The sequence below is a fragment of the Aplidium turbinatum genome, chromosome 2 (genome assembly GCF_918807975.1).
Source record: "Aplidium turbinatum chromosome 2, kaAplTurb1.1, whole genome shotgun sequence".
NCBI lineage: Eukaryota > Metazoa > Chordata > Ascidiacea > Aplousobranchia > Polyclinidae > Aplidium > Aplidium turbinatum.
The window spans coordinates 19,439,050-19,451,159 of NC_137473.1; the positions used below are offsets into that span (position 1 = coordinate 19,439,050).

Genomic DNA, 12,110 nt, shown 5'->3' on the forward strand with positions numbered 1-12,110 from the left:
ATCCCTGTGAGTCTGTGACATAAAAAAATGGCACAGAATTTCACTAAGTATTTGCTTATCAGCTTAGGAGAGGACTTTTTAGAGTGACTGTTAAGTAGGCTACAAGGTTTGTGTTAATTAATCTTCCATTTATATTTAGAAATCATTAACTGATTTAAATCTACCGAAAAGCGCCTGAAGATAAAAGGTTCAATCTTTCTTTTTACCAAAAGATTGTGCACGAATCGCGATGAACATACCGAAATGGTGCAGTGCTGTTCAAAAAGGTAGCGAAAAGCTGTGCCTGTTTTTTGTCATCTATCGAAGTATGGTACCTACTACCTACAGGCTACAGGGCTTGCTGTAGAGTGTAGACAGTGCATTTATTTCTATTGTATGAATAGTTTTACTCGATTGGCCTATCATTTAATGTGCAGTCTTGAGAAACAACACTGATTGAAAATGCTTTACTGTCTGTGTTAAGTAAGTCCAGTCTATTTTGTGCTTCTGTAGATTAAATATATGAAGACTATGACTGAGAGCATTTTCAGTCGTAGACTTTATATCAAGAGGTGAAGTTGATCTTGTCCTAGAGAAATGGATATTTCATGATAATGATGTTTTGGAATGTTATTGGCCTGAGCTTCCGGTTACAAGGTTCGCCAGTTATGCCTACAAAATTCAGATGTCAATCCAAATTGGAAAAAGTATCATGTACGAATTATGTACAAAACAGGTAAACATTAATATTAATTTATACTACCCATTAAGTTATAATACATACGGCACCTAAATAAAAGTTGGAAACAATCAGAGGTAGGGTTTTGCCAGTAGAATTTGTTGCGCTGCAAAGTGAAGGTTTGCACCTGGTTAAATTAAAATCTTGAAACTTGTTCGATTTACTTCGCTCAACAATTGCTCAGCTGCATCGGTGTGATGATATAGTTTTAGCTATAATTCTTCACTTCGTTTATTTATGTTTACTCTCTTTTTTATCCTTCGTAACTCCCATCTTTACTCACAAGCAGCGCATTTTGAAAATTCAGTTTCTCGAATTTTGGAAGATCTGTTGAGTCTCTCACGTGAGCGCCCCTACAAGAGCATTGTTCTTAATTGGCAGTATTATTTACCACTCGCTTTTCTTGTTTGGCAGCTGCTTAAATCACAACTGCCCTAGCCTGGGAGCTATTCTTTTTGTATTGTCAAAGCAAAGCACCTTTGCTAACACCAAATCATGTTAAAGCAACTATTTATTTTTCACACAGTTCGACGAATTCGAATTGCTCAACTGGAAATTATGGGAATTTTAATTCTGTCAACGAATAATTGGATATAATAATGACAAACGAAAGAAGCGCCCCAGCTCAACAAATAGAGGAACCCCCTTCGGACATTCCATCTTTTCCCATCAACAGCCTGGAGGATTTTGATCAGCTTGAACACAACCTGGGAAACAGCACTGTTCAAAATAAACTGGTAATTTTTTTTTTACTGTTAACATGGCTGTGGAATCGGTATCACAACTCCGACTCTCCTCATAGAAGAGACATACAAGAAATACTGGTTATTTTCACCCTCTTTAAAACAGTTTTGCAATGTCGTACTGCTGCAAATTTCTTGAAACTTTCAACCAGCATTGACTGCAGCAAAGCAACGATTCATTGATTTGCAGCAAAACAACAAATTATACATTTCCCAAAGTTTTTGACACTCTGACAATGGATAATTTTAAAATTCCTCGCAATGTAGAGCATTCCTCAATTTTATATAGGGGTCGGAGTCAGTGCAATTTTTAAAACTCCGACTCCTTTGGCTAAACAATAAACATTGTTACGGCTCTGACTCCACGGCCCTGACTGTTAACAATGAAATTTAACAGCTTGCAGTATGAGTGCGCTCTACTTTTATTCTATGGAATATAACCGTGAAGTCTAAATTTTATATGATAAATGTTGTTTTGCAGATTTCTTATTTGAGTCGGTATTTTTCGACGGACTACAAAAAGAGCGTAAAGCAACTTCTTTCTGGAGTATTTACGGATAAGCTTATGACGAAGTTTAATTGGATGGGTCAACGCGGTTCCAAGCGCCCAATTAAAGATTGCAAATTTATTTTTGTAATTTATGGTGCGTAGCCTAAACTTTAGATTTTGCACGTATACCCTGCTTAATGAACGTATGTTGCAATCTATTTTTAATATATTTGATCCGTGAAGAATTCTGTATATCTATTGCTAGCCTATTGCTTTTGTGACTAAGCACTAACTCTTTTTTGCTTACAGCATCAGTTCGAACATACAGTTACACAAAAGACACAACCATGGGCGATGTTAAAGCTGTTGTGCAAGAATTCCTCAAATCAGCTGAAAAGAGAATAAGAAGACAGTCAGTTGCAAGGACATCTTCATCCAGCACGTTTCGCCCAACTGATGATGTGTGAAACAGCTGTACTGTCTTCAGTTATATCTGTGTTTTTTGGCATGTGTGATTTTGGTACCAAATAAATTGCCATATTAAACACGGGTTTGATGTGTAAAACACGGGTTTAGAAGTCGTGTAAAACACGGGTTAGAAGTCGTGTAAAAACACGGGTTGCGTTTGTGCAAACACCCGTGTAAAACACGGGTTTAGAAGTCGTGTAAAACACAGGTTAGATGCCGCGTAAAACACGGGTTTAGAAGTCGTGTAAAACACGGGTTAGATGCCGTGTAAAACACGGGTTTAGAAGTCGTGTAAAACACGGGTTAGAAGTCGTGTAAAACACGGGTTTAGAAGTCGTGTAAAACACGGGTTAGATGACGTGTAAAACACGGGTTTAGAAGTCGTGAAAAACACGGGTTGCGTTTGTGCAAACACCCGTGTAATACACGGGTGCACATCACGGGTTTTACACGAGAAACTGGGGTAAAAAAACACGTATCTTTCTCGTGTTTTTCACGAGCCAATGTTTATGGGGTACCCTCCAGAGGTCCGTCATTTCTTGTAAGACGAATCTGTCTGATTCACGGTCTCTCGGTTTGTATTTCCCGTTCTCCACAAGTTGTGAGGCGATGGAATTTGCTGAAACGGGACATTGTTGACGAGAGGCATGTGATCTGCTAGTTAGGTTGTTCAATGTAGTTCAATGTTCAATGCTATGCAACTGGAGTGCGTGAAGTTGATTGATTCAACGGCTTCTGTTCAGCGCTCCTTCCTCTTTGAGTCCAGCTTTGCCAACAGGGCTGTGGCTGAACTGTTGGTGTCATTGCCCTGAGGGGCGTGGAGGAAGTCGGAGAAGAGGCTTTCGCACTCCTTGTCCCAGCACGGCATGTAGTTCTTTCGTCGGCCGCGGGGGATAGAGTGTTTTGCCGCTGATGTTATTGCATCACAAAAGTCCTAGTAAGCTTCTTCCACGTTCTTGGTGTGTGGTGATGGAAGATACTGCCTGGCTTCGTTGGTGAGGAGGCTATAGTACTTCCAGTTAGCCATTCTGAAGTTCCATCGCTTAACAGATTTGCTCGGGACAGGCATTGTGAGCGTTGGAGCCGTGATAAGCGAGGGTCGGTGTTGGGACTTGGGGAACTTCTCTAGCACACGTTTGTCCGGTTGGCCATTATCGGGGTCATCACTCACGAAGCCAGGTCGGGGTTTGTACCAGTGTTCCAGCGCCCGGAGAAGAAGCTCGCTGCACCCTTGGGATCGTGCAGTAGGGTGAGGTTATTATTGGCTGACCATGAGGCCAGGCTTTCTCCGTCTGTGTTGGTGGTGTTGTAGCCCCAGTGAACGTGGTGGCAATTAAAATCGCCAGCATAGAGGCTGGGTTGGAGGAACTTTGTTTTAATTCTCAATTGATTGATTTTAATGCATTGCCATAGGCTACTTCATTATTACATTGTTATAGGCCTACCCTAAATAGTCGAAGATGAGCTGCCATACTGTATTTTCTGGTTATAGGCTACGATAGAAGCTGACTTTTCTCACCCTGTGGTATTTCACCCCTATCCAAAGTAGGACTTGAGTATGGTATCAGCACCATACGCATGATAATCGAAATAGCCTACTGCAGCGGTCCCCAACCTTTTTGCTCTCACGAACCGTTTTTAAATAAAAATAGCCTTGCGGACCGGCGATAGGAAAAACAAAGTTTGACATCTACGTGTAGCCCAGGTCCATAATTTTTTATTGCGGTTTAAACACACTTTGAGCAAGATTTGTAAAATATAATAGACAATGTAACAGTTGAGGTCGGAAAATGAAGCTAGTTTAGCAGGGAGTCTGTGAGGATTGCTCCCCAGAAAATTTTGACTAAAATTACGTTGTTTTGATCGCATTTTGATGCACTTTCAGGCCCAATAATGATTTATTTATGAAGTCGCACACCTCGTAATTGATCAACATCATCAAATTAAAAATAGATTTTTAGAAGTTTGAGTGACAAATTTTGATTTAAAATTAAAGTTACTTTTTAAATATATTTTCTTTCTCGACTACAGAAGGATTTCAATAATTTATTTGTTAAAAGTTTGTATAGTAGTATATTGTAGGATGAGCTTAAAGTAAAATTTCGAAAATCCATTTCAGGTGCCCCCACCTTTCGTATATAGCTTATACAATGCACATTTCACCTTATACTTCAATTTTATTGTTGGGTAGTTGATTGATTGATCTTTATCCTCGGACTGGGAAAGCTTCTTTGAGAGCTTAATCCTGACAGTTTCGCGTACTTGTAGAGGCTTTGAACCAGCCGGTCACTGAGATTGACGGAGTGGAATTTTCGCTTGAATTCTTGTCGGTGTTGAAGTGTTCTTGTCGGTGAATTATTCCATCTACTTGGTGCCACTAAATGGAGAGTTAAACTGAAATGCGTTGCTCAGTCAAATACACACCCCGAGAGCCGAACCAGCGCCGCTTGACCTTGTTTAACTGTAATTAGTTTATTCTATGGCTAAGGACATGCTGGGTCGCGACCCGGTTATTGGGAACCCCTAGCCTACTGTACAGCATAGCCTACCCGCAATCTTCATATTTCAAGCTGCATCGAAGAAATAAAAACAAACTGAATCTCACAATGAAGATAGAGTGGAAAGTCTAACTTTTATAAGCTAATGTCTTTCTAATTCCAATTTTGCAGTTCGCAATTTAAAAAAATCGCATCTCGAGTTGGCCCATGTTTAGTCAAAACACCAAGTAAAATGCAGAGCTTTTTATGATTATATGACGATTCAAGATAATGGAAATAAAAAACACGATAATCGTGGATGCGCAGTGTGAAACATGGCTTTGGAGTCGGAATCTGGCGTATTTAGACAATGCCTGGAAATCTTAGACAGTGCCTGGAAATTCACAACAATGCCTGAAAGTAGCTACTCTACAATGCCTGACAACCCCTGAATATGTTCGACAATGCCTAAAAATGTTATATAATGCCTAACAAACCCGTCAACCACTGATCATGATCGACAATGCCTGGAAATCCTAGACAATGCCTGGAAATTCCCAACAATGCCTGAAAGTAGCATCTTGCCTGAAAAAATGTTCTATAATGCCTAACAAACCCGTCAACCACTGATCATGATCGACAATGCCTGGAAATCCTAGACAATGCCTGGAAATTCCCAACAATGCCTGAAAGTAGCTACTCTACAATGCCTGACAACCCCTGAAAATGCTCGACAACCCCTAGAAATGCTCCACAACCCCCCGAGAAGCCGACAATGCCCGACAATGCCTGACAATGCCTGACAATGCCCGACAATGCCCGACAATGCCTGACAATGCCTGACAATGGGTATTTAGAGGTACCCTTATAAAGCAGCTAGCCACTGTCACACAACTAGATGTTGTAAAATATATAATAAAGCAGTTCCGGCACCAGAGATTGAAATTGATGAAACGGACCTCAGCACTGACCAAAAATATTTTCTACACATGCACAGAACAGTGAAAAGTGGAGATATATCAATTAATTTCGTATATAGGAGTCCAGGTATGATGAACCACTCAAGATGATTGAACACAGCCAATCGAATTTTACGTTTATATGTTGCATCTAACGCGTCAGCTGTATTGGTGGAACGTGTGGACTATATTATGAATGTTTATATTCCAGTATGGTTTGCCATTATAAAGGAAAGCAATTCACTAATAGCCGAAAACATTTCTTTAAAATTATACACTCTGCTCAGAAGCTATCGAATAAAGCTCGCAATATCCTCAACAAAGTAATATAAAGGAATGCGTTTTATGCCCATCCTGAAAACATTTTGATAGCAATCATATGTTATACCAAAGAGTATGTAAGGGAACTAGGATGGAGAAGAATTTTCAATTCAAGAATATTATGATCTTATAGCACACGTCAGCAAAAATTCACCCTGTCAATATTGCAGTTCAGTTCCGAACGTTACTTTGAGATGATAGACTGGCAAAATATTCCAGTTACGGAACCCCCAGCGATGCGTGGTGTTGACAGCAATGTGATAAAAGAGCACATCAAAACAAAGATGCCTTCACAACAGTTGTTTTGTACGTTTTCTCTGCCACACACAACAGATGCTCAAATTGCTCATCACATGTGGTGGACAGCATTGAAAGAGATGGGATTTTACAGTATGATTCATTAGACTTCAGCCAGAACTAAATTTGAGCAATAATCTGGGGAACTGGCTAAAAGACCTTGTTGTTTGTTGTATTTTTGACACAATTTCGTTTTTTGTTTTGTTAACACAAGTTCTTTTTTATCGTTATATTGCTGTCAAACAAAGTTTACTCTTGTATGTGGTTCTGTAGTAGTCTATCAAGTGAACGTTTAATGGTTTGTAAATGACAAATTTGTGTAAACAAGATCATGATAACAATTCACGTGGAACTGTACAGTACATTTCATTTACGGAACCTGCAGATCATATTGCTTTTATTCTGAAGTAAATTATAAATTGCGTTTTATAGCTGCAACGCCTGCAACTGATCAAACGTAGGCTACTATTGCTTTTAATTTAAGCAAGACTATGTCTTATAGTTTGTCAGTTCGTATCATCCTTCAAAGCTAGTGGACAGAACATAAATGAGCGTACAGCGTTAACACCATCTCGCCCTTTTGCGACAAGTTTGTTTATTGAGTAATGACCAATAAGCATTTCAAATTGGTGAAAATTCAGCATTTTGGTCGTCGATACGGGGCAGTAAACCTTAAGCTTCGAACTTGCCTTTACATAGGAAAGTTCTGGATACATTCCACTTACAATTTATAACTAGCCAGTAGAAAAATTATAAAAAAATTATGTTAAAACGGAAAGTGAAATTTCCCCTTTTTTTTCAAAAAATTGAAAGTTTGACCCCCTGCGGGGGCAGAAGATGCACTCCCAAACTGATGAAATTTTGCACACGTAATTTTTTCATGCATGTGCCACTTTTTATGACTAGCCGTTTTTGAATTTCGAAAAAAAGTCAAAAACAGCCCACCCTACTGTAGAAGTCAGAACGCAGAAGTGCTTGAAAAGTAGTGTGCTGAAAAAGTAGTGAGAATCTAATCTGTACCCGATAGGATAGAGCCTGACGTGAAAGTGCCTTACTGTACCGGTAACTCTGTTGCTATTTAGCAGAGTAATTTGTGCAATTTCACTGGGTTTGTTAAGCTGATTTTTCACATGTGTGTTTTTTAGCTGTACATTCAAGAGCATTTGACGGCTTGTATGTTATTAATTAACATTTTTTTTCATGCAAAGACATGTAACCGAGTCGTTCATATCAAGCATTGTTGTGGGTTTGACACCTGTCAGAAAATACGGTACTTCATTTTCTTGACATTTTTTTCAGGTTCTTCCACTGACTGGCATGCAGTTTTTACATAGTTTACTAATCAATGTAGTAATAATTGGAATAAGAATGAATGGCTTGATGAAAATGTATGTTTGTTGAATTTGTGTAATGATGATTGTACACCTTATCCTTCAGTGAAAAAAAAAACCCAACACATGACAAAACTGAGGCTAAGCAGTTCTGTTATGAAGTATGCTTAACAGAGACATCCAAAAGATTGTGGCTGTGTCAGTGGTAGAATGTCTTATGGGGGGTCTGGGGGGCGAAGCCCCCCAGAAGTTGGAAAACATAGTTCCCGCGCCCCCTGCTATAAATTGGGCTACTTTAGGAGCAAATTTGCTACTTTTTTGGCTACTTTTTTTTTCAAAATCTGGCAACTCTGAGCCTAATATGATGCTTCATATGTCTTTGAATAGACTACACATGGAACTAAGTAATACTTTTCTTAAAAGTGAGAACATTTACTGATGTGATTGATTAAAGGCTGTGGCTATATTTACACTATATCATAGGTGTCGATTTTTTCTTAGAACAGAGGAATTCTGGGTGGGCGAGAGTTTTCAAACAGATTTCATTGAATGTGTATGTTCGCAAATTCGCAATGGTTGGTCTTTCTTACAAAGACTGCAGTATGCAGCAATTAAGCTTTAATAGGTTTGATGTTTGCTTTCTTGCGCCTTGCGATCTTATGAGCGCCTTGCGATCTTATGAGCGCTGCTAAACTAAACAAACTTTTTTTATGTTTTCCTTTGCGACCTAAAAAGCGTGTGACGCATGACCTGTTGTTATCTTTAAACTGGCACCTTCGGATTTGCAGCAAAATGTTCGGACAGGTGACTGCTGACTGTTCCGTTGGTCTGCGGCAGATAACCAGTCCTCGAAATTAGCGGCGGCACTCGGCAATTGCCGTGGTAAATGCCGCCGTAAACGTCATAATGGCCATTCTGCTACGGCAATAAAAATGCCGCCGCAAAATGAGCACTTAATTAGAACAAAATTTGTTCAAACTTTCTTCCTGTGTTATTTACTCGCAGCGGGAGTTTAATCAGCAGAAACATCGCACCAAGACCTCACCTCGGACTATTTTACTTGCTGTGAACACTCACGCAGTCTTCGAAAATATTATATTTTATAGCATATTTTTACTTGGCAAGAACTTTGCCGAGGCGAAACGGCAAAAGTTGAAATTGCGTCGGCAATTGCTCTGAACGTTTATTACAAAACAATTGTACCAAAACATGTGAAACGAGAAGGGAAAAGTATACTAGAGTAGTCTATCACGACCGCATCGTTCGATTTGTTGTGATGTAACAATACTTAAAGTAGCGATAAAGCGAGCAACGCAATACGCACGCTGTTACGTTAATTCACGTAAAATAGCTCAGGGGAAAAGTAAGTTAATTTTGGGTTGATTCAACGTTCGAGTCAGCACAAATCGATTTACAATTTTTCCGGCGGGTTATATTGCGCACCCAGACAGCAAAACCATCATTTCTACATCGATTCAACGTCTACAGACGCAAAATCAATGCAAAAATAACGAATTATGCTGCCTGGGTAACAACAATGCCCAATAAGAAATTTACGTTTGTTTTTCGACACCTAGCGACGTTGAACCATCATAAAATAACGTTAATTGCTCAAACAGGTACCGGTAACAAATTAATAGCTCCCTGCGAGAAGATTGGCTCGATTTATGTTTATCCTAACATAATTTCGGCACAATTGGGATACTGCGTGCGAGCAACACAAAGTCTGTTGGATAAAGAGCTAGTCGGATATCATATATAAATCGGAATCATCAGATGCTGTATCGGAGGATGAGGTTGTCGCGTCGTCACTGGAATACTTGAAGACGCAAAACTGCCCGTTCGTGAACGCGCACTGCCATATGATCGGAAGCATTATTTTACTGCCGAAGAACCATTTATCCAATTTTGTTCTACTTTTTTAACTTGACCCCTTAGCTTTTCTAATTCCGATTTGTTACCGTCATAAAATTCTTTATAAATTTTGTAAAATACCACACTAACTTTTTCCTTCTGTTCCCTCTGTTTGATAACCTATAGCAGGTAAATTCTACTTTTTAACTGTATCCTTCACCATGATTTATATTCGCAACGACACCGGTAAACAATAAGCATTCGATGTAACAATAACTTTTTCGTAACAATTAAGCCCGTATTTACAAGGTTGCATACTTTTTACAGTTCACAAGAGCATTGTCAGCGCGAAAAATAGCTTGCGTGATGTTCTCCGCTACCGCCGTATGAAACACGAAGAATAAACGCATAAAATTTCGCTTGTTTAAACTTTAAAGCATACGGCAATTGCCGCCGCAATCCAAGGTTTGCTGATTTGGCGACGGCAATGTTTTTGCCGTCGTAGATGGAAGCTAATTTCGAGGGCTGGATAACCGATTGTTTTTCGAGGCCCACAAACAGCAGCTACAGTAACAAGTACCGTACCATCAGGGTTAAGACGCATCCACTGGAATTCGGAAAAAAGCTTCCTTTGCAACACACGACCTTCCCGAGCCGGAAGCTGATCTGGCATCATGCTAACGTCAAATGGAGCAGGTAGAGATCCATGGCTCATGCTGTTTTCTACAACTACCGGTGCATTGCCTGAGACATTGACTTCACAACTGGCCATCCTTGAAGCTTTGCTTTCTTCATTAATGTCATCTCTACATTCATTCGTGCTGGACGTGGCTTCTTCAGCGTTATCATTTCGACTCCTTTTGGAAGCTGGTTTTAGTGTTGGGCGATATATCGAATTTTCGATACGATATCTTTTCAATATCAATATTTATTTCAATTTTGTTCAATATTTTAACTATTGCAGCCCTAACTCATAACTGTAAACCCCTATAAAACCGTTGCCAAGGCCAAACGGAAAAAGTTGAAATTGCCTTGGCAGTTGCTGTGAACGTTTATTACGAAAAAAATTGTACCAAAACACGTCGGCAATCACCTCAGCAATTGCCGGCACTAATTTCGAAGACTGAGAAACTTTTTTCTTAATTAGAACAAAAATATCAAAAAGTATCGAAATATCGAGTATATATTTTTTTTAAATATCGTATCGTTTTGTTTTTTTCAATATCGCCGAACACCAGCTGGTTTTAAGAATCCGCGAATAGATGTTTGACTTTGCTTCATGTTTAACTTTTCAATAATGAAATGACAACAGCGCGCGGTGCCACGATTTATACTCAGCAACAAGTTTGTGAGGAAAGATTTGTAAAAAGCGATTGTTTCAGTACGTCTTTAGTTTGTATCGGTTATTTTATTGTAATGTTCATTATAATGTCATATTCATATTCCCTTACGCTGACCCGGAGCTGAAGTTTGATTGCGACATAATGAAAGTGAGACCATTCGAAGAAAAGATCAAACATGGCTTTTTCTCACCAGGAATTGCCAGCGTGTGGCAGTTGTCGTAGCAACAACAATGCAGTGAGTAGGCCTACCGCCTTTTTTTCAACGCAGTGTTGTTGCGGAATTGCTTTGTTCTGTCCGATACCCAGCGAGAGACATAGCGTAAAACAAGAAGTTGCGCGGCAGTTGGTTGGATAATTCAGCGTTTAACAAAAGCGGAAATAATTGTAACCAACACTTCATAAGTGTCATAAAAACAGGGTGGGCGAAACATATTTTGCCCACCCTCGTTTTACGGCCAGGTGGGCGCCGCCCACCCGGCCCACCCTATTTCGACGCCTATGCACTATATAGTGTAATAATAGCCTCAATAGTGTTGCCAGATAAGGAATTCTTCTATAATTTGAGAAAAGTTTAAAGCTGTTGAAAACAAAAATTTGTATATATTTTGGAAATTTTTTTAATCCTGGGAACCTAACTTTAATCCTAACTCTGGCAACACCTGATTGTGGAAAAATAGCCACTTCCTTGATTTTAAATATATATTGGTGAATCGTCATCTATAAATAATAGGTTGTGGCTATATTTACAGTGTATAATATAGTGTAATAATAGCCTCAATAGTGTTGCCAGATTACAGTATTTAAGATAGGTATTTAGATAAGGATTAAGGTATTTAGGAATAAATTTTACCCTAATTTGAGAAAAGTTCAAAGCTGTTGAAAACATGTATTTGGAAATTTTTTTTAGTTCTGGGCAAAGATCAAAACCCTAATCTTATTCCTAACTCTAACTCTTACCTTAACCCTTCCTAACTTTAATCCTAACTCTGGCAACACCTGATTGTAACCATGGCATTAAGTGTGGAAAAATAGCCACTTCCTAATAATAAACATTTTGTTTTATTGCTTTTCAGTACCGTAATTACAATAAGACCACTGTATGCAACAAA

General features: G+C 39.1%; 1 protein-coding gene across 1 annotated transcript; it reads left to right on the forward strand.

The window, feature by feature from the left end:
- The first annotated feature begins 812 nt into the window (after positions 1 to 812).
- LOC145765540 (uncharacterized) lies at positions 813 to 2,479 on the forward strand. Its single transcript, XM_082577377.1, has 4 exons — positions 813 to 837; positions 1,245 to 1,455; positions 1,943 to 2,105; positions 2,261 to 2,479. The coding sequence occupies exons 2-4, from the start codon at positions 1,318 to 1,320 to the stop codon at positions 2,416 to 2,418; spliced, it is 459 nt and encodes a 152-aa protein (XP_082433503.1). The 5' UTR covers positions 813 to 837; positions 1,245 to 1,317; the 3' UTR covers positions 2,419 to 2,479.
- The last annotated feature ends 9,631 nt before the right edge of the window (positions 2,480 to 12,110 follow it).

Coding starts and splice junctions, on each gene's coding strand:
- LOC145765540 (XM_082577377.1), top strand. CDS start 1,318: ATGACAAACGAAAGAAGCGCCCCAGCTCAACAAATAGAGGAACCCCCT. Junction 1,456..1,942: donor GCACTGTTCAAAATAAACTG/GTAATTTTTTTT, acceptor GTTGTTTTGCAG/ATTTCTTATTTGAGTCGGTA. Junction 2,106..2,260: donor ATTTATTTTTGTAATTTATG/GTGCGTAGCCTA, acceptor TTTTGCTTACAG/CATCAGTTCGAACATACAGT.